The sequence below is a fragment of the Onychomys torridus genome, chromosome X (genome assembly GCF_903995425.1).
Source record: "Onychomys torridus chromosome X, mOncTor1.1, whole genome shotgun sequence".
In the NCBI taxonomy this organism is placed as follows: domain Eukaryota; kingdom Metazoa; phylum Chordata; class Mammalia; order Rodentia; family Cricetidae; genus Onychomys; species Onychomys torridus.
The window spans coordinates 59,324,756-59,346,961 of record NC_050466.1 but is presented as its reverse complement, the minus strand read 5'-3'; the positions used below and the strand labels follow the sequence as shown (position 1 = coordinate 59,346,961).

The 22,206-nt window shown below is 41.9% G+C and overlaps 1 protein-coding gene across 2 annotated transcripts in view; it reads left to right on the top strand.

Moving 5' to 3' along the window:
* The window catches only part of Asb9 (ankyrin repeat and SOCS box containing 9), a 32,616-nt gene extending 13,808 nt beyond the window's left edge, over positions 1-18,808 (top strand). The window contains exons 3-7 of one of the 2 annotated variants that reach the window (XM_036173894.1): positions 4,772-4,879; positions 7,156-7,306; positions 9,617-9,751; positions 14,050-14,241; positions 18,599-18,808. In XM_036173894.1, coding sequence (XP_036029787.1) covers positions 4,772-4,879; positions 7,156-7,306; positions 9,617-9,751; positions 14,050-14,241; positions 18,599-18,723 — 711 coding nt within the window. In that variant the 3' untranslated portion in view covers positions 18,724-18,808. Of the gene's footprint in view, positions 1-4,771; positions 4,880-7,155; positions 7,307-9,616; positions 9,752-14,049; positions 14,274-18,598 lie in introns of those variants that run through there. The other variant, XM_036173895.1, reaches the window with a different exon arrangement.
* Positions 18,809-22,206: the final 3,398 nt, after the last annotated feature.

The window sequence follows — 22,206 nt, the reverse complement described above, 5'->3', positions numbered from 1 at the left end:
CTTAGGGATATGTAACTGCTTGCTAGTCACACTGCTTGCTAGGTCCTGGTGCTGGTATTTGAACTTGGGAATCTCTTGGCCATCCATTCTACTTCGTGAGGTCTCAATTCTAGAGATAAGCAAGATCATGATGCCACTGAGAGAAATGGTACTGACCAGGATTTTTTGTTAGATTGGAAAAGGCTGAGTTTATATTGCTAGTTGGGCCCCTAGGTGATTGTCTTGGCAGAGAATTAGAAAATGTACCCGGGATGATTAAGAGCATGGGTGTGCAGGTATGCATTTGCATGCATTCACATGCAAACAACATAGGAAGAACTTCCAGAAAAGCCAAACATGTAAGGACAAACTTTGAGGAAATACCCATTGTGGGAGAGGTGCAGAGGGAAAGACCGAGTCCATGAAAGAGAAAAACCCAGGATCTGAAGATGGAAGTCAGGTAGAACAAACAGTATGTCAGAAGCCAGAGGAAAGCTTTCTGGAGGTGAGAGTGAATAAACAGCCAAGTCAGAGGTGGGACGACTTGGAAGACAGCACTGCACACTGGGTTTGACGGTCACTGATGAGCTTTACCTACTTTTGTTTGCTTTTCCATGACGATTACAAAGCAGCAGCAGGTTTACTTAGGGCATTTACATACAATCCTGGTTTACTTAGGGCGTTTGCATACAGTCTTAGTTTTGGTTGACCTTTTCCTACCTTCTCTTTGCCATCTTCTCCCCCAGCTCCAAGTAAAGCCTTTCACCCTCTGCTGGATTGTATCTTCCATTTAAAGATTGTTAAGAGAAGTTTGGGTCGGATTGTGTAGTAGAAAGGAGGAGGGAGGACAGGGGAGTCTGTGGCTGATATGTAAAATTATATTAAATTATAAAATAAATAAATTTAAAAAAGAAAGGAATATCAGAAGGCAAAACAAAGAGCAGAGGTCATTTTGTGTGTGGGGGGGGAGTGAAAGGAAGAAGGCTGTTGAATGGTGCCTTGGCAGACTCAAGGACAGGAATGTAGGAGGCAAAAATAAAGTATGTCTGAGGAGAGAGAACTGGGAATGGGCAAATATAAGAAGGCAGATGACAGAGGTCTTAAAAGTGGAGGAGGGACCTTGTAGTTCCAAGTTCATACATTTCTTCCTCAGGAAAAGTTCCAAAGGGAAGGAAGACCGTGGAAGGTGCAGACAGACTTTAGGGGTGGGGACAGGGGGCATAGGAGTGTCATAGCAATGGAGGGAGGGAGGGAGAGAGACAGGTAGTCACCAGCTTCCTTTCTTACAAGTGTAGAGAAGGAGGTGGTAACCAGGGACAGAAAAGCTGACCAGCCTAAAGGTCTCTGTGGTTGGCTTCAGCTAGGTGGACACATGACACTTCGTGTTATAACAGAACGTCACTGGGGACTGAGCACCATATTGGCTCAGTCAGCAATCCTGTACAACCCAAGCAACCTACCAAAAAAAGTGTGTGGCTCTGGGCTGAAAAGAGGTGGCACCTGCTAATGGAAAACTTAAAAACAAGCCATCCAGTCAATATGTGTTTATGCAGGCAGATCCCATTGTGGACCAAGTAACTGATGAAAAATCACCCCAATGTTATATGATTCAGATTTGTCTATTAGTTAGACAGTGTCTAAGGTCATTGCAAGTATAGCTGTGGCCTGATGAACTCTACATAAGGTCCTAAATGTTCAGAAGGAGAACTAAAGGAACTTTGTTGTAATGTGAATATATAAATGGTGAGAAGGTTTCACACTGGGACTAATTTCCATGTTCCTGGGTTTATGTACAAGTTCCCAAATGCTGGCTTTGAAGTGGGTGGTCATAGCTAGAGGGCTACTTTGTAGAATACAAAATGAGTAAAAAATTATGTTAAAAGGACAGTTGTCTTTCACTGTTGCACAGGTAAAATGCAGTTTCGTGTGTGTGTGTGTGTGTGTGTGTGTGTGTGTGTGTGTGTGTGTGTATGTGTGTGTGTGTGTATATGTGTGTGTGTGTGTATGTATGTGTGTGTGTGTGTGTTACTGGAAATTGAACCTAGGGCCTCACACATGCTTGGCAGGCAATCTACTACTGAACTATGCCACCAGCATTTTTTTTTTCTGAGTCAGGGTTTCATTAAGTTGCTGGTTCTAACCCTTGAACTTAGCTCTGTAGCCCAGGCAGGCTTTGACATTTTGATCCTCCCACCTCAGTCTCCTAAGCAGCTGAGATTGCAGCCCTGTGCCACTAGGCCTAAATTTGCAGTTAACAGTTTTGCCATGAATATTCCCACGTGCTGCAGGATAAATGGTGTAGATCAGACAAATAGGAGAACATTGAGAATGAAAAAAATCAAAGAAAACAAGAAGATTTGAGGCAGTGCTTTCACTAAAATGAACAAATGAATAACAGCGGCAATTGTAAAATACCAAGTGTCAGGTTGTAAAGTCCATGGTGATCCTTGTGAAGGGACAAATTCAGTCAGTTAAGTTCTTCCGGTGTTGGGGCACCGGGAACCATGTTTTGAGGAGTCCTGGTGTACAGATGGGATTTGAGGTTCTGGAGGGAGGGAAGCTGTAGTCTCTTCCTTCCCTGTAAACAGCAGAGTGGGGATGGAGAAAGACTGTCAAGGACACTTGAGCCTCTCATTTACAAACATATTATGGCAAGTCTCCCAGAACCCTTTCCCAGGCTCTGGATCTGAGCCCCTGTGCACTGGGGTGTAAGCACAGAGTGATTTCATATCTCAAAATGTGTGACCCTGCTGATCAGAGGGTAAAAGCCAAAGGCACAGGATGATAGTGGCTGACCTACTCATAAATGCCTACAGAAGTAGAAAAACATGTCAGGGCTAATGGAGAGTAAGGCCATTTATTGGAACAATTTTGGGCAACTTTATACTATTCCAGGAAGAAAAGTTATAATACATATTTGAGTCATTGATTTAAATTAGTGATGCATAAGCTCAAGAGGATAAGAGCATTTGCTACACAATTATGAGGACCTGAGTTCAAATCTCCAGAACCCATGAAAAGCTTGGTTGGTCACATGTACCTGCAATCTCAGCAGTGTAGGGGGGTAGGGAGGGAAGAGAGAGAAGGATTACTGGGATTTTCTGACTGCCAATCAAATGCCAGGTTCAGTGAGAGACCCTGTCTCCTGGGCATAAGGAGGATTGTGATAAAGTAGGACACAAGCATGTAAACACACATGTATCTACATCATACCTGCACACCTACACACATACACACACACACACACACACACACACACACACACACACACACACACACTTAAAACCAACCCTAAGCATACATAGATTAAAAAGTACTTTTATAGTATCTGTGTCTCCCAGGACAACGTGTTCTAAGACTGGTGCTGAGGCTGGGCTGTGGAACTGCTTCTGGACCTCTTTTCATGGTCTGCTTGGATTGGGCTCATGATCTACTAGATCCTGGACTATGCATTTCCCGAGAGAGTGATGGATCCTAAGGATAAACTTTCAGACTTCTTTGTATTTCCAGACTTCAAGGGCCTAGTGTGGGAATGCAGTTGTCCCTTTGCTTTGAGACTTTTTATCTATGGAGGTTCACCTAGTGCTTTGGCCCTGTAGCATTTGGCCCACATCGCTTGCTATGTAAAAAAAAAAAAAAAATGCTCCAAAGTTAGCAACATGAAGCAACAAACATATGGCTTTGTTATAGACTTTGTCAGGAATTTAGATAACATTTTGCTGGGGTCAGGACTCTCAAAAGAAAGTCTTACAGTCACCTCAAGGCTTGATTAACTGAAGATCTGTATCCAAGCACACTGAGCCAGTAGCTGACAAGACTCAACTCCTCTTGAGTTGTTGGACTAAGGGTTTCACTTCCTGACTGGTTGTTGGGCGGAAGCCACCCTCATTTTCTTGACAGGGACTTCACTGAAATAAGCCAGGAGTAATGCCAACACTAAAGAGAGTGAGCCAAATAAAAGCTGTTTAATCTTGGAAACAACCTTTTATGACTTTTATATATTTTCTTAATTAAGAAGCAAAATCTTGGTACAAATGTAGCTCAGTGGTAGGAAGTGGCTTAACACATGCAAAAAGATGAGGAGGAGGAGGAAGAAAGAAGAAGGGGAAGAGAGGACGTGGAAGGGAGGAGGAAGAGTAGAGGAAGAACAGTGGAAGAGCCTAGGAGGAGGAGGAGGAGGAGGGAGACTGGAGAAGGAAGAAGAAAAGGAAGAATGAAGGAGGAGGAAGAGGCAGCATCAGCAAATAACCCCAGTAAAGGGGAGATGAGTCCACAGGCCGTTACTACCAGGAGACAAGACTCACTGGAGGGCTTCCCAGCCACACACATGTAAGCCAGGCAAGCAGAGGCTCACACGTATTCTGTCCCTCACTATCCTGTCTCATACTTGTCCTTTTCAGTAAGTACTTGGTGAAGCCCAGTGTTAAATTGAGCATGATGGCAAGTTCTCTGCCAATTGAGCTTCATTGCTAGACTCTTAGGTATCTGTTTCTTGAGTTTATATGATGAAGAGTGAAATGACTGAGTTGCTGGCTTCAGGAGATCCTGGTAAATTAATTTCCTTTGTGGTTCTATTATATTAGGCTCTGATTCGTACCATGTGATGGGCTGTTTTTCTTGTCTTTTTGTTTTTACACTACAGTGAATACTTCAGTAGACTTTTTTTTTTTAAACCTGACCATAAGATTTAACTTTTCAGAGAATTCCATAGTAATGGAATTATACAGCTAAAAGCCACCCTGAGGGTATTGTTGCCTTCTCCTCCCTTTTGAGCCCATTTCTTTTTTTCTAGGGCTGGCCTGTGAACATCATCACAGCGGATCATGTGTCTCCGCTCCATGAAGCGTGCCTGAGAGGTCATTTGCCTTGTGCAACTGTTTTACTAAGCCATGGAGCTCAGGTAAGTGAAGCTTAAATAAAAGAAATAATATCAAAAAATGAAAACCGGATATTTCTATCCCTTGGAATAATGTCCAGTACCTTTGATTAGTCTGATTTGGAATGTGAAGAGTAGTACTTTTCAAGAGTATCACAACCATCAAGGTCATAGGCTTTACTGGGAGGTGTACTATTTAATTTTTAGCTGGAAAGTTATATTTAGTTACTTTTCTGGTGCTGTGATAAAACATCCATGATAAGTCAAGGATAAAAGAATTTATTTGGGCTTATGGTTCCAAAGGAATAAGAGTCCATGATGGAGAGGCATGACTGCAAGCAGCAGGCATGGCAGCAAGAGCGGGAAGCTGAGAGCTTGTATCTTTACAACCAAACAGGAAGCAGAAAAAGAAAGTGGTTAAAGAGGTTCAAAGGCAAACTTCCTCTAGCAAGACCACAGCATCACCCCAAATAGTCCCACCAACTAGGGAGTAAGTGTTCAAATACCTGAGCCTATGGAGGATATTTCTTCTCTCTCTCTCTCTCTCTCTCTCTCTCTCTCTCTCTCTCTCTCTCTCTCTCCTGAGAAAGGGTTTCTTTGTATAACCCTGGCTGTCCTAGAACTTGCTCTGGTTGCCAGGTTGGCCTCGAACTCACAGAGATCTGCCTGTCTCTGCCTCCCAAGGGCTGGGATTAAAGGTGTGCACCACCACACCTGGCCTATGGGGGATATTTCTAATTCAAACCACCACAAAAGTCATTCTTAGAGTCTGAAGCGTTGTCCTTATCTGACAGCATTAATAAGTATTGCCACATAATTGTAAGCTCTCTGCCTTCATGTCTCTGTCAGGGAATGAACTGCTGCAGAAAGGTGTGAAATTCAGCTAGGGATGGCTGGGATGTCAGAGTGAGAACATCTCTGTAATCTCTCATCCTTTAGCAAGCATCCTGGATTTGTTCACAAGAGAGCAGGGATTGCAAAGGCAGCAAAAGAAGGCATTTACCATTGTCATATTGGACAAAGTATGCCATATAGGCAAGCCCAGACCCAAGTATTGGAAAAATAGCCTCCATCCTGTGATGGGAGGAACTGAAGAGCCATATTGTAAAGGAATGTGCACTGTGGGGTAGAAAGAGCCTCTGGCCACTTTGGAACTAACACAAAGTCACAGGATTAATAGAGATTATTGGGAACACATACAAGTGTTCATCTATTTCCAGTATGGGGTGATCAAAAGGGGCTCTCTATAGAAAATGATGTCTAATGTGAAACAGAAGGACCTCAGAACCAGTCAGCCAAATGGGGAAATGCATGAGACACAACAGAACAAAAGCCTGGGAGGAAAATTGGACAAATTTTACCAACTCATTTCTTTGTCAGGAGAACAGTGGGTGAGAAGGTTTCTTGTCAGTTATGATGAGAACAGGGTCAAGGCTAATGGGAGGTGAAAGAGGCAGCTGGGATGGAAACATTAAAGAAACAGTCACTCTGTGATCCTGTGGCACTGTGGGACCTGGAGAGTGAGCATCTCCTATGTGTCATCTAGGTCTTGGCCTTCCTTGGAAAGAGGGTGTGGCAGTGAACTCTGCTCCCCCCTACACAATATCTTCATTTAACACATACATGAGGTTATATGACAAGGTGGAAGAGTCCAAGTGGATTTGGGCTTGCTAGCTAGTGTTTGTTTGTAGCTCAAACATTGTGACATGGATGCTAGTTTGTAAATTTCTGTGAAATTTCTAACATTAGAAAAGAATAGCTCCAAAATCTAGAATTTTATGGTGATGTTAACCAGTTCTGTATCTATTTGCAAATGTAGTTAAGTAGCATATTGACTGACTATAAATTCTTCTTTGATCAGACCCTATCATCTTACCAATTCTCTCATTTATGAATGAATTGAATAAAATCTTTGGTATGTGTTAAGCATATTTGCATGAGAATCAACCTTTTAATGAAAAAGAATAGGTTTTTTTTTTTTTTATCAATTTCAGATTACTCTGGCTACTGCCTAGGATGCATATTTAAAATGGAAGTGTTAATTTGTAAGCTATGCTATGGAAATTATCACAACTACTTTTAAAGTTCATAACCCCAAGGAAGGAGATCGAATCTTCAGTAACATTATTACTGCCTTATATTTTATACTTCATGACAGTTTGGTGGCCCTCATTTTGTATAAAAAGATCAACTGTAAGGCTCAGAAAAGTTAAAAAAACACTTTGAAAGTGGGATGGTTAACCTTGAATTTGGTCCACATTAGTCACTAACTTCATCCTGGAGTTGGATTTTCTTCACAGGTGAACATCATGTCTATAGACTGGCGAACCCCGTTGTTTAATGCCTGCGTGAATGGCAGCCAGGACTGTGTGGATCTGCTTCTGGATCATGGAGCCACTCCCCACCCTGAGAGTGATCTGGCCTCTCCCATCCACGAGGCTGCAAAGAGAGGTAAATCTATTGGGAACTTCAGGATTTTTAACCCAGTCCTTCAAGAAAGCTCTTACTACTGAAAGGAGAGAGACATTTTGGAGAAGTAGTTTTCAGAGGTGCCTGGTAGTAGGATCATCAGTATGATGGGTCTTGTGAAGGCAGAGTCTTGGGTCCTGCTCTAGCCCAGATTGATCCAAATCTCCCTAGGGGTTCTGATGCACAGTTAAGTTTGAGATCGCCCTTTCAGAGCCATATTTTCATAGCAAGGGATGGTGCCTACATAGAAGACTATGGACCTTTGTGGAATACTTTATCCCATAGAAATCAAGGCTTTTTTTGTTAGTCCATATTTAATTGTATGAAGCAATAGGGTTCATACTAACATTTCATTCAAGGCTATCAAGTACCTCAAATATATTCAACCCCATTTCCTTCTCCTGCCCTTCTTCCTCTTCTCAAGTAATCCTGTTTCTATTTTTATGGTGTATGTGTGTGCATGTGTGTTCATGTGTGCGTGCACTTGTGAACACATATATAATCTAGGTTCCACATATGAGTAAATGTGCATTTTTTATTTGTTTTTCTGGGTTTGGCTTATTTTGCTGAATACGATGCTGTCCAATTACATTAATTTTCATGTGAACAATATAATCCCATTCTTCTTTAGGGCAGAATAAAGCTCTGTGTTATGCACATACTGTATTTTCTTTATCTCTTCAGCTGTTAATGGAGACCTGCGCTGATTCAGTGTCTTGACTACTGTGAACCATGTTATGATGAACCTGGGTTTGCAGCTATCCCTGTGGTACATTGGCTAAGGTTCCTTTAGTACATACCCAGGAGTGTTGGTATAGCCGAGTTGTCTGGAGGACCTCCATAATGATTTCCATCGTGGGTGTCCTAGTTCACATTCCCACATGCAGTGGATAAGAGTCCCTGGCTTTTTAAAACTTTCATTTTCTATTTTAGGGTGTTAGTAGTGGCTTAGGGTCATCTAAGTTTGGCAAGTGAACCATATTTTTAAGTTGAGGAACTATAAGATTTTCTATTAGTTCAGGCAGGAATGATCTTAGTTTCTTTTCCTGTTGCCATGATAAAGCACTCCCACCTCTGATGAAAGCAACTTCAGGGACAAACGGTTTATTTTAGCTCACAGTTCTAAATGCAGCCCATCTTGGTGGGGAATTCAAGGCAGTAGGAGCCTGAAGCAGCTGGTCCCATGCATGGCATCTACAACCAGAAAGCAGAGAAGGATGGCTGCACACATGCTGCTTAGCTTGATTTCTCCTGCCCAGGGAATGGTCCCATCTACAATTAAGATGAGTTTCACATACTAAATAAAGTAATCAAGATAACCCCTCATGGATTTTCCTGGGAGCCAACCTTAATTTCGATAATTCCTCACAAGTGTGCCTGGAAGCTTGCCTTCTATCAGATTCTAGATTCTGTCAAGTTGACAGTCATCACAAGGAGGAAAAATCTTTCTATAAAGTAAGATTTGAAATTTTACTTTTCTCTGGTGTTTAATTGTCATGGGCATGGCTATACTTTGCTGGAGGACTTTGTTTTTCCAGTGGCTTTCCAGAATGGTTTTGCATTCACTCAGATCAACCCATGTTGTAATTAACTGGGAAAGCATTGCCATTTCTTTATGAAGAGTCATACTAACTCAACATATTTACTAGATCCATACAACTAAAATGGTTCAACATGAGACCTCCCAAAGGGGCAATGTTTAAAGTATGACATTCTGGGCCAAGGCAGAGTCAATCTACTTTGACCAAACTTGGTTTGCCAGACTGGGCCTTGCTCCCACAGGATTTGGCAGGGTCTAAGACTTGCCTGTCCTCACTGTGGCCTATTCCTTCAGCCTTTGAAGGCTGTAAGCTTCCTTCCCTGTCGTGTGATGCATTCCATGTCCTTCTTCAGGACTGTCTTTAGCCTCTTTCCCCATGGCTCACAAGCACACACAACAATTGATAGAGGTGAGTGGCTGTTGGTCGTTCTGCAGGGCTGGTGAACGCAGGTGCCATTCTACCCACAGCTGTGGATGTTGATGGTTGGAGCCCACTCTTTGGCTGACCCTCCTCTTATTTTTATGAACCAAGGCAAAAGCCTCATTCTTCTCTTCATGATGTGGCTAGGATGTCCAGTGGAGGACTTTGGAACAGACATTTACTCTCATGCTAGTGTTGAAAATTATTCTCCATTTTAGAATATGGCTTTTGGTTGCTGGAGATGTTGGGGACACGTTTAAAGTGACAAACTGTAGGGACTGTTGTTTAGGGAATTTGTGTGGTAACTCTTTTCTTCTTTTGTGTGCTGCAGGCCATGTGAAATGCATCGAATCCCTTGTAGCTCATGGGGCCAATATTGATCATAACATCAGCCACCTGGGCAGTCCTCTCTATGTGGCTTGTAAAAACCAGCAGATAGCCTGTGCCAAGAAGCTCCTGCAGGCAGGTAAGGTAAAAAAGCAAAACCAAAATGAGGTGTGAAAATGAAAAGTGAATTGAGTGAATCTTAATGATCCTTCCATCTAGAGGAAGGAGTGTGGGCAAGAGGCTTGAGCAAGGCCATCCTCTCCTGATGGGAACTTGTTCTATGTCATTCCCACTTCAGTTCTCTCTTTTCTGAGTAGCATGACAATGAAGAAGAGGATGATTATGATACCACCCATACCTTCTCCAGGGTGACCCTCAATGATCACCAGCTGTTCTCCCCTTTCCTGTGCTTCTCTCTAGCTGGAAAGTCATATGATTCAGCTCGGAAAAGCTTGCAAGGCTGCTGGCTTTTAGCTGACTCTTCCTGTTTGGGACTACTTTCCCCTTTCTTTCTGATTAGGAACATTTGCCTTTTCTTGAAGAGATGTACTATCTTTCCATAGCTCCCTCCGGTTGTCCAGTCCCCTGCTCAACACTGGGAATACTATGAAAACTAATTATCTGAATTCTGCTCCTCCTTTAAGACCCAGGAGTTGCTCCCCCACAGGGACCTTTGTGTTCCCTATTTCTTTTCACTTCTCTGGCAGCATGTCTAACTTACCAGTTTTCTCTCCCACTCTCACTCCTTCCTATTACTACTTGTAGGTAGATTTTAAGCTTTGAGACATTTAAAGCTCTTATCCAGGACAGGGCCATGTTTGGCATCTCTCACAAAATGAAAAAGTATTATTTAAAAACAATTCAATTAACATTTGTTGTCTGGGCATTGGTTTTTTTGTGGAGGGACATCAGCTCAAGTGAAAGTGTGAGCCTGCATATACCTCAGTGAGAAGCAGACTCTGAGTTGGAGTGGGGATTTATTTAGAGGGTAGGTAGAGTTGGGTGGAGATAATCCCAGAAATCCACCTTACGCCTACCCTAGTATCAGGAATCTTAAAAGTTTTTATTAATAAAATCAAACATGAGGCCAGTTATTGGGGTGAACACTGGAAGATCAGAGAAGTAGAACAAGCCACAGCTACCTCACCTCACCAGTTCCTCAGCTGATCCTGTTTCCTCAGACTGGAACTTTCTGTGTTCTCATCCAGGATGAATTTCAGCTGAACTGTTGCTCAAAAGCCTGAATGCTTAACCAGCCAAATGCTTAACCAGCCAAATGCTTCTAGTTTCTGGCCCTCATGCCTTATATACCTTTCTGTTTTCTACCATCACTCCTTGGGATTAAAGGCTCGCTTTCTGGAATTAAAGGCATGAGTCACCATGCTTGGCTATATCCTTGAACAGATGGATTTCTGACTCTGGAATGCTAGGATTAAAGGCGTGTGCTACCACTGCCTATCCTCATATGTTTAATATTGTGGCTGTTCTGTCTCTGACCCCAGATAAATTTATTAGGGTGCACAATATTTCGGGGAACACAATACCACCACATTTCCCCCTTTTTTTGTCTAAAATAAAAAAGCTTATAACTAATACAAGAAAAACTATCCAATAAGTATATACAATATATACAGTCAAGAATTATGTTAATGATGTCTAGTCCATTAACATTTGACAGATTCAGATAAAAACTCCATTAATATATAACAATGTCCAGTCCAGTAACATTTGATAAACTCAGACAAAAAATTATCATTACTTATCCTATTTAAAACAAGTAGTTCCTTTTTAAATGTAGATTCAATAATTGACCTATTTATTTTATCATATCTATATTCTATCTTTTTTCTTTTCATAATAGATTCAGTAGTCTACCTTTTGCCATTTTTATATCATCCTCTTTTTACAGTATATTCAGTGATCTACCCATTTATCCTATTATTCTTTATCTTTTTTCTCAGAGTAGATTCATATCTACCTCATATCTATATTCTCTTTTTTCTTTTTCTTTTTTTTTAAACAAAACCTCTGGATATAATCTCCTTCAGCTTTTTTCTTGACCATTAACAATTAACAACCTGTAACCAACCATTGTAAACAATGACAATTATCCATAAGTCATTGAACGACCAAAAACACCCACCTCACCTCTTGGGAATATGGGCATAGTTTTCTTAAAATTACTTCCTGCTTTCTGGGGGTGAAGACATCTTTAGGGGATCCTGAAAAGAAAATTTTTGGGTTAATTGTCAAGTCCTGTATCATTTGTCCAGTCTCTGAATAATGGGAAATTGCAGAGTCTGGAAATTGCAAGGCTGTCTCAAGTCCTTGCTCAAGTAGTCTGTGACGTTGGATCATCTCAGCTAGCCATCTCAAAATTGTCCTGAGTAGTTTGTAGTCCAAAGTCGATCTTTTGGTGGTTTTAATCAGCTTAATGGCTTTACCATAGTCCATGTGGAATCATCATTGTGGGCTCCTGTCATCTTTTTGAAGATTTCAAAGTTGCTGTTAGGGCGTGGTCATGGTTCCCTGCAGACATTTTTTTTTGTGCCTCCTCTGTGGTTTGGAGTAATCACAGTCTGATAAATGTCTGTCTCTTGGAACCATGAACATTCTTCCCTAGAAGAGAAAATCTTCACAGCAATTTCTCCCCACCATTTCTCTTGCCAAACTTTTCCAAACTGACCTTTGCTGATGCTTTCTTGTAACACGATGTTCCTGGCAATTCTCTGAACAAGCAGTAGTAAACACTTCGTCTCATGTAGCAGTATCACCGCAGTCACCAACACAATGAGAAGAAACTGGCAACTTGGAGCAGCGGCTGCTGCCTCCATGGTCCCACTGCCACTGTTTGTGTCTGGGCCTTGGCCTTAGCTTCTCCTTAGCAAGCCTCCTAGGCTGGCCTCAAACTTGGGATCCTCCTTCCTCTGCCTCCTTCAGTAAATCCAACTGGCATATGCCACCACAACCGGCAACATGTAGCTTGGGTCTGAGCTGGGGCTAGCAAGGCCACAGGAAAGAGGCTTTTTTTGTGTGAATTCGTACCACGAATGTTGGGCGCCAGATGTAACACAAATCTTAGAAGTTCTTATTAATAAAACAAACCTGAGCCAGGTATTGGGGTGAACGCTGGAAGATTAGAGAAGCAGAACAAGCCACAGCTTCCTCACCTTGCCAGTTCCTCAGGTGATCCTGTTTCCTCAGACAAGAAGCCTCTCAGTCCTCATCCAGAATGAATCTCAGCTGAACTGTTGCTCAAAAGCCTGAAAGCTTAACCAGCCAAATGCTTCTAGTTTCTGGCACTCACACCTTATATACCTTTCTGTTTTCTACTATCACTCCCTGGAATTAAAGGCATGAGTCACCATGCTTGGCTATATCCTTGAACAGATGGATTTCTGCCTCTGGAATGCTAGGATTAAAGGCGTGTGCTACTACTGCCTATCTTCATGTTTAATATTGTGGCTGTTCTGTCTCTGACCCCAGATAAATTTATTAGGGTGTACAATATTTCAGGGAACACAATACCACAACACTACCTGAGGTAACAGGATCCATTATTTCAACTTAGGAAAAAAATGTCTTCCTTAATTGGCTGTGGTTAATGAGCCAACTCACATAGTCTCAAGTCTTTAAATGCAGTGCTGGCTGCTTGGTGTATGAATCTGGCTGCATGATGTATGCAGGGTCCCCATCTAGCCCCATTCTTGGTCTGTACTAATACTTACACTGCATTAATAATGAATGTACAGCTTTCATGCTACCCAGGTTTTTCTTGACTGTATCATTCCCATGTAGAATACTCTGTGGTGAGTTGTTAAGTCCATGTGCTCCACAGTTCACATTATACTTTCAGTCACATTGTCAAATAATAGTTTCCTCTTTTTATACTTTTGTAAAAGTGTGCATGTTCATGTGGGGAGGTGTGTGTGTGTGTGTGTGTGTGTGTGTGTGTGTGTATGTGTGTGTGTGTGTGTATACATGTGTGCACGCATATGATATGTGGAGGCCAGAGGTCAGCCTTAGGTGTTGTTCCTCAGGAGCCATCCAGCTTGATTTTCAGAGCCAGGTCTCTCACTGGACCTGGGGCTCACTGATTAGGCTTGGCTGACTTCAAGGATCTGTCTGTCTCCACGCTTCAGCATGCTAGGCATACAAGTGTGTGCTACCACACTCCCATGTTTCTCTGGGTGCTGCTGATTGAACACAGATTCTCATACTTGCATGGTAGCCACTTTACCAACAGAGCTGTATATCCATTGCTCAATTTCCCTCATTACATTAAATGATATAAAGTAAGGTCAGTTCTCAATCTCACAGAATTATGTTCATCATGGGTTCCCCTTTTTTAGACACTTTGGAGACTCCATGTTTGGAGAAAGTGGATGATTAGAGCCCGCTCCCCTGTTGACCTCTTTTGTTTTTGTGACTGTCTAGGAGCATCTGTGAACGAAGGCAAAGGCTTGGATTCTCCTCTTCATATAGTGGCCAAATTGTGCATCGGGGAGCTGGTGCATCTGCTGATGGACTTTGGAGCCAATCCTCAAGCTAAGAATGCTGAAGGAAAACGGCCTGTGGATTTGGTGCCTCCAGACAGTCCTCTGATCCAGATCTTCTCGGAGAGAGAAGGTGCCTATCTTTTGCCTGAATCTAAGCCCTAACCCATAAGACTCCTTTGATCTTTAGTATGAGACAGGTATTTCCTAAGTATTCTGACTTCTAATTCTCTAAAAGATCTCTCTCTGCAACCACCATGTGTGGGGAACCTGAGATAATTCCACAGAGCACAGTATTACTTATGAAGTAAATAGCCTTTTGTTGTTTGATATGTTGGAGTCAGGCTGTTAGGCCAGTTTTTAAAGAGGTCAGCCATTATTTAAAAGCATTCGATATTTAAGTTAACTGAAGCATGCTTTAGAGCAGTGGTTCTCAACCTCCCTAACCCTACGCCCCTTTAATACAGTTTCTCATGCTGTGGTGACCCCCCAACCATAAAATTATTTTCATTGCTACTTTATATCTGTAACTTTGCTACTGTTACGAATCATAATGTGAACACCCAAGTTTTCTGATGTTCTTAGGTGACTCCATAAAGGGGTTGTGACCCACAGGTTGATAACCACTGCTTGAGAGTAAAGGACTCCCTAAAGGGGTTGTGACCCACAGGTTGAGAACCACTGCTTGAGAGTGATTCAGCAGAAGTCTTCTAGGCATTTTCTGATTCCCCAAGATGTCTAACTGCTCTGTACATCAGCCAAAGCATGGAGTAATTGAATGCTGGGGTTAAGATGCAGCTCACCGAGAGTTTAGGGTATGGGTTTAATGATTTATACCAATCAAGACACATTTGCTCTTGCAAGTTAACCACACTCCTCCCTGAAGACCTCCCACTGCTCACACAAATAACTAAGCAGTTGTGTGCATAGGAGAAGGGGCATCTTTTGGAGCAGAGACCCCTTTCAGGTTTTGAGGATGCCTGATTGCTTTATTAGTTGCTCTTGGAGGCAATTCAGGACCTGCTTTCTTACTAGAGTGTTGATTGAGCTTCCCTGTTGGACTGTGGGATTTGGAAGCAGGCCTCCATACCTGAAAGACTCTGGTGTCAAATAAGCTGGTTATTTTCTGACCCACAGGCTGAGAAGTAGGGCTGATGTTGGGCAGAATGATAAAGTGGGTCAAGGACTTCCTCCTACTCACACTGCTCCAGGGCAATCGCCCATCTTGCAGTTGCCTGCACTTTTAGCCTTGCAGGACAGGCTGATGTAGGCAGAAGGAATCAACTAGAGGCCTCTTTCCGTTAAACAGCTGGATAATCCCTGGAGTATAAATCATTCTGGATAATTTCTTGATAAAAAAAATATTCTATGCATACCGTACAGGGCCACTTTCTCTTATAGTCCCTTGGGGCCCACAGAAATGTTTTAATATTCTTGTTAAGACAAGAAGAATGATGAATAAAGACTAACTAGAATTATATTCATCTTTATACTAACATAGTTGTAAAATATAAGTTTTAATATTTTTATTGAGAAAGTGATACCCAGAGGCAGCTGTGCCTCAGGGCCCTCTGAAGTCACACAGTGGGATGGATATAATTCCTTCCTCTTCTTATAAGATTTTCAGATTGACTTCACTGATGTTTTCCTTTGAAATTTTTTTTTTTTTGAGACAGGGTATTTCTGTGTAGTCCTGGCTGTCTTGGAGCTTGCTATGTAGATCAGGCTAGCCTTGAACTTACAAAGGTCTCTCTGCCTCTGCCTTACTGTAGGGACTGAAGGTGTACCCACCATGCCCAGCTTGGTGTTTTCTCTATTCCCTAAAGCTATTTGTAGAGAGCTAGGTTATCCTTAATTTCTTCATTTCCCACTTGGCATGGTGGCAGTAAGGCCTATGATCGTACTGGTCTAGGAGTACAGCTTGGTGTTAGAACATAGGCTTCCCACAATGAAAGCCTCTAGGTTCCATCCAAAGGACCCTAAACCAGCAAAGTATAATTTGCCACTGAAGAAAATCACCTCTGTGTTGCCGCCATGAGTCACTTTTAGGATTCTGGTGAGGCTACTTTTTAGCATGTCAATAGCCTACCAGAAATGGTCCCAGGCAAGCACAAAAAGTTAGCCTACAGATGGAACACATCGGTTTCTGTCTCTGGATCTTCTTGCTGATTCAGCTTACCTGATTGATGCTCTGTGCTCAGGGAGGCAACTTAATTAAATTGCTGTCCTTCTTCAAGGGTGTGGGGACTGGGGAATATTAGCTGAAACTTAACTGAGCTTGGGGTTGGGCATGGCATGGAAGTTGGGAAAGGTGGGGCTCTCCCTTTCTTTGGAAGCTAAAGGAAAGGATTTCAATATTATCCTTTTTTCCTGTGCTTGGTGTCTAAGACTCGTTTTCATGGCATGGACTGAAAATGTAACAATGACTCTCTCAGCCCAACAAGCTTACTCTGATGTCTTCTTCATGGAACTTTATGAGGGCTTCTCACAGTTGCCCCTGACGGTACATCTAGCACATATTAGTCGCATCCTCCAGCACTCCTTAGTGAAATTAGGTTAACTTCCATTTGTTCCTAAGGGTATGCTGTGAGGTTTGTTGGTCTATGCCTTGAACATAATCTGAAAGATGCCCCAATTTCCAACTGGTCCCTTCTGGAAGGTGCTCTTAGGGCTCCAGCTGGAGCTCCCCCACATTTCTTCGACTACATTTGTTGTCACTTGTTTTCCAGCACCGAGACCCATGACATAAGTTTGCCTGGAGCTGGTGGTGAGGCTACAGGACAGCTGGGGCCACACTATCATTTCGATTGTAGTCTCAAGACTGACTTCACAATAAAATGACCTGGGGCCCACGGATTTAACAAAATCTAGATGCACAGGCACAAACCATTGATAACTGAAGCAGTGTCTCCGGGATGGGACACAGCATCATGTAGTTTAAACTTCCCCAGCTCCAGTCCAATCTAAATGGCACCCTGGATTGAAGGCTACTGTTTCAGGGAATTATTAAGGGTATATAGTTTTCTTTAAAAAATTACCCCCAAATAACTTCCATTTTAATTTGGTGCAAGGAGTGGGAGTGGGGATGGGTGATTATGCCTTACCTTGGGGGGTTCTAAACCGTAGTGGTACTGATGACAGTTGGAGTCAAGAGCTGTGCTATGATCTTGACTCCAGGGAGAAAGTACTCCCCCCCTCCCACCCACCCCTAGCCTAGCCTGTTGAGAACCACCATCCTAAAATGTAAACTCTTGGGTGTTCCCTGTGCAACTTAGGATAGCTTAGAATAGAGAATAGAAAAGTAAATACAACTTGTAAATACAACTTACTAACATGAATTTATGATTCATTGGGAACTCAGTATACTTGAATATCTTTAAGTTGCTAAAATTGTAACATAAACATACTTGCATATAATATATATATTTTGAGACAGGGTTTCTCTGTGTAGCTTTGCACCTTTCTTGAACTCACTCTGTAGCCCAGGCTGTCCTCGAACTCACAGAGATCTGCCTGCCTCTGCTTCCTGAGTGCTGGGACTAAAGGCATGCACCACCACCGCCTGGCATGATTTAATTTTTAAGGTAAAAGACAGCACCATAAAATGTGAGTTTCATTTTTTTTATGATTAGAATTTTTGTATGTTATTTAATTTCCAAGATAGTTTCCTGAAGCCTCCTGTTAGTGAGGGTAAATTTTAAATTTCTTTCACTCTGGCATAAATTAAAATCCAATGGGGGATGGAGATGACTGAGCAGTTAAGAGTGCCTCCTGCTATTGCAGAGGACTGGGGTTCTATTCCCAATACTCAACATCTGGCAGCTCACAACTGCCTATAACTCCAGCTGCAGGTGATCCTATGTCCTCTTCTGGCCCCCATGGGTACCCTCATGCATGTGCTCATACTATCATGGATATACATACTTACAGATAAAAATAAAAATACATTTTAAAAAAATGAAAAGATTTTACTTCTGTTAAATACAGGAAAAGAGAGAATGTGGTCTCAGAATGCCCCCTTCGTATATGCACATAACAATCAATGAAAAAAGAGACCATGAGTTTGCAGCTACTTTTTTTTTAATTTGGTTTTTTTTTTTTTTTTTTTTTTTTTTTTTTTTTTTTTTCGAGACAGGGTTTCTCTGTGTAGCTTTGCACCTTTCCTGGAACTCACTTTGTAGACCAGGCTGGTCTCAAACTCACAGAGATCCACCTGGCTCTGCCTCCCGAGTGCTGTGATTAAAGGCATGTGCCACCACCGCCCGGTGAGACCATGAGTTTGAAAGAGATCAAGGAGAGGTATACAGGAATCTTTAGAGGGAGGAAAGGGGGAAATGATGTAATTATATTATTATCTCAGAAAAAGTAAAAAGAAAAATGGTCTTAAGTGTATAGTATTTCTTTATAAGAATATTATATATTGCATGATTTAAAAGGCAGTCCTAGGTCAGTGAAACCAATGTGTGACTTGTCCCATGCTCTTTCTCCAGGACCCCAGTCTTTGATGCAGTTATGCCGCCTGAGGATCCGGAAATGCTTTGGCATTTGGCAGCATCATCAGATTACTGGACTCTTCCTCCCGGAAGACCTGAAACGCTTCCTTTTACACCTTTAATTGTGTAGGGAGTGGATCCCCAAACAACTGAATAAGACTGTTGAAACTTTTGCCACTGGAGTTTCAAATAAACTTGTTTATAATGTTTGACTAGTGTTTTCTTTAAATGGAAACTCACTGTGTGCTTTATATTATTGGTTAGAGAGCTCGAAGACTGTCCTCTGCATAAACATGACTGTCTACAAAATAGCTATTGGTTTTGAACATGTCCTCCATGGCAAGCACGAAGCAAGGAGCACGTTGTTGGTTAAGCGGTGGTGTCCCTGGCGGCCATGCCTATGGAGCAGAGTGTGGGAGGAGAGTCATGAGCAGTGGTTACCTTTCTAGAGGTTTATTGAGAGAGAGAGAGAGAGAGAGAGAGAGAGAGAGAGAGAGAGAGAGAGAGAGAGAGAGACCACGTGGAGGGAAGAGTACAGAAGGAGGGAGAGTGCGGAAAGGGGAACACAGAGAGGGCCCGCCTGCTTTTTAGGCTGGGATGCCGCTGTCACAGGCTGGTGATGTAATTAAGGACATAATCCTTATAGGTTATGCATCTCCTAATTGAGCCTTCACAGCAAACTGCCCAGGTGGGCACTATTTACTGTATTACCTTTGCCAGGTAATACACTGAAGCTCAGACTGATCAATACATCCAATTACTCAGATTGAGGACAGAGGAGCCAGATGTAAACATAAATTGTCTGCTGTTAACCTGGCCAATTTCAGCTAAGACAGAATTTTCTGTTATTACAGTTCTGGCACCATCTCCATGGCATCCAAAGGGAGATGAAGGACAATGTTTCTTTGTTTGTATCTATGCTATTAACCTTTTCTCACTTTATGACACAGTTGTGGATGTATTAGATAGAGAAGCAAGTTTCTTTTTCTATCCCAAATCCCAGATGCGTGTTAAGCATATTCTAGAACCCTTCTGTGCAATGTAGTAGTTGCTGTTTAGGGTTTTCAGCCATGGGTGATTTTTTTCAACTCCCCTCTCCCAACTTGAGATATTGACAATGACTGCAAACATTTTTAGTTGTCTTTACTAAGGAGATTTGTACTACTGGATAATCTCAGTTGTGAATGATTTGACAGATAGCTAGTTAGAGGCCAGGGTTCTCCTGACTATCACACGCACACAGGATAGCCTCCGACCCACAACAAAGCATTATCTAGGTCAACATGCAGATGATATCTAGATTGAGAAACCCTGAAGTAGACAAATATGTTGAATTAAAAAAAAACAATTAATTAAAGCCAAGTAAAACGAAAACTTCAGCTTAGTGTCATTAGCTGCATATCAAATGTTTATGACCTACTCAGGCGAAGTGTCCACTGTGTTATGTTACACAGATACAGCTGCAGAAACTTCTATTGGATAGTGTTCCTCATACAGCAAGTTAATAGATTTTATCTGCTTTTCAGTTTCAGATTTACAGGAAACCTGTGATGCAGTTTAGTATGCATGGTCGTAATTTGGGGCTCTGTTACATCATTATAATAAAGAAAGAAAATATTTAACCACACATATGAGATTAAATATTGCCTAGAAGATCCCCCAAAATATAACCAGTATAATTTTTTTCTGTGATTCTTAATTTATTTTGCTATATGAAAAACTCCAAGATACGGTTTTCAAATTCCGAACAAGTTTTTCCAGAAGATGGCGGTGTTGCCACACACTTATTCAAGCCAAAGGTTTGCTACTCATAAATGACTGGTCACAAAATGGTTTACTGCAGAGGCTCTGGAAATTTCCATTTGGGAATGAAGACTTTGTCGTGATAGATTCTACTGACAAGGGTTTCTTTGGTGCTATAGTCCATAGTTGTAGTTTGAATAAAGACCCTGCCCTCCCCATGTTTTTGTCTTTCTTAACCTGACCACCTTTACTTTCACTACCCAGGATTTATAGGCAGCTAATGAACGTAAGTATTCCTGCACCTTGCTAATTCATTCAATTCCATTTATTTCCCTGAGTTTGTTTATGGATTATTTAGTGAGTGCCTGTGTCTGTTTCAGGCACTATTCTAGACACTGAGGAGGCAAAAGTTAATGAGATCTGCATATTCTCACAACAGATACTGTTTCCTAATGCTCACATTCTAGTCAAAGACTCTTTTGCCAAGGGGCAGGAGCTGTGACCATTTTGCCAGTATTTTATTTTATTATTTTATTTTATGGAAAACATCAGTTTAGGTCTTAGGGAATTGGCTCAGTAAATGAAAGCTTGACAACTCATGTCCCCGTGATGATCCCCAGAACCCACGGCAGCATAGTTTTAAAACCGGTGCTGGTAGGGGCAAAGACAATCTAGCCAAAATGGCAAACTGCAGATTCCGGAGAGACCCTGTCTCAAAGGGGAAAAGAAGAACAATTGAGGAAGACACTGTCGACCCATAGCATTCACACGTAAGGGCACAGATGTGCATGCACATGTAAACGTACACATGAACAATGCGTACACACACACACAGGCAACTCCGTCAATTAAACCTTGGTGTTTCACATAAAAAAAAAAATGACTCAGACAAACCTTTTCTCTGGTAATCCAAAACTAACATTTTCTAGAAGAACATTTCTTCTTAATTATTATAGTCAATGAAGCAATTTGAAAATCCATATGGTCATCCAGGAAAATATTACCACCACTTTCCTTGTTGCAAGTTAGAGGAATGTTAAAGCACTGCTCAGATAGAAGATGCCTTTAAAAGATCCACTTTTAGGAGTATGGATGTGATTGTGTTTACAAGTGGTGTACACCTTTGAATGTTTTGTTAACCTGATGCAATGCAAACAATTATATCATCAAAGCTGTGTAAGTGACACTGAAACACCCTCACTATCCTGGCTAGTTTTATGTCAGCTTGACACAAGCTAGTCATCTGAGAGAAGGGAATCTCAATGGAGAAAATGCCTCCATAAGATTGGGCTGCAGGCAAGCCTGTAGGGCATTTTCTTGATCAATGATTGACATGGGAGGGCCCAGTTCACTGTTGATGGTGCTATCCCTGGGCTGGTGATGCCGAGTTCTATAAGAAAACTTGCTGAGCAAGCCAGTAAACAGCATTCCTCCATGGCCTCTGCTTCAGCTCCTGCCTCCAGGTCCCTGCGCTGTTTGAGTTCCTGCCCTGACTGCCTTCAATAATGAATTGTGATGCAGGAGTGGTAAGCAGAATAAACCCATTCCTCCCCAAGCTGCTTTTGGTCATGTGTTTTATCACAGCCTTGAAAACCCTATGCTATCAACTTACAGGAATGATGGATGTAAGTTTAGCTTCATGATACCATCTTTTAAAGCTAGTAAGCATTTTTATTTGTTTTCAGATCACAGCGTAACATATTCTGTAGACTAATATATTGTTGCTTTGCAATGTGGTTCTTGTTTTGGTTCAGTAGGTATACATGCCTAGCACAATTCATGTTATGATGAATGAAGAAAGCAAGAGAAAAGGACTGGGAAACAATGACTTTTAAATTCTGGCTTTGACTGATGTGGTCTGG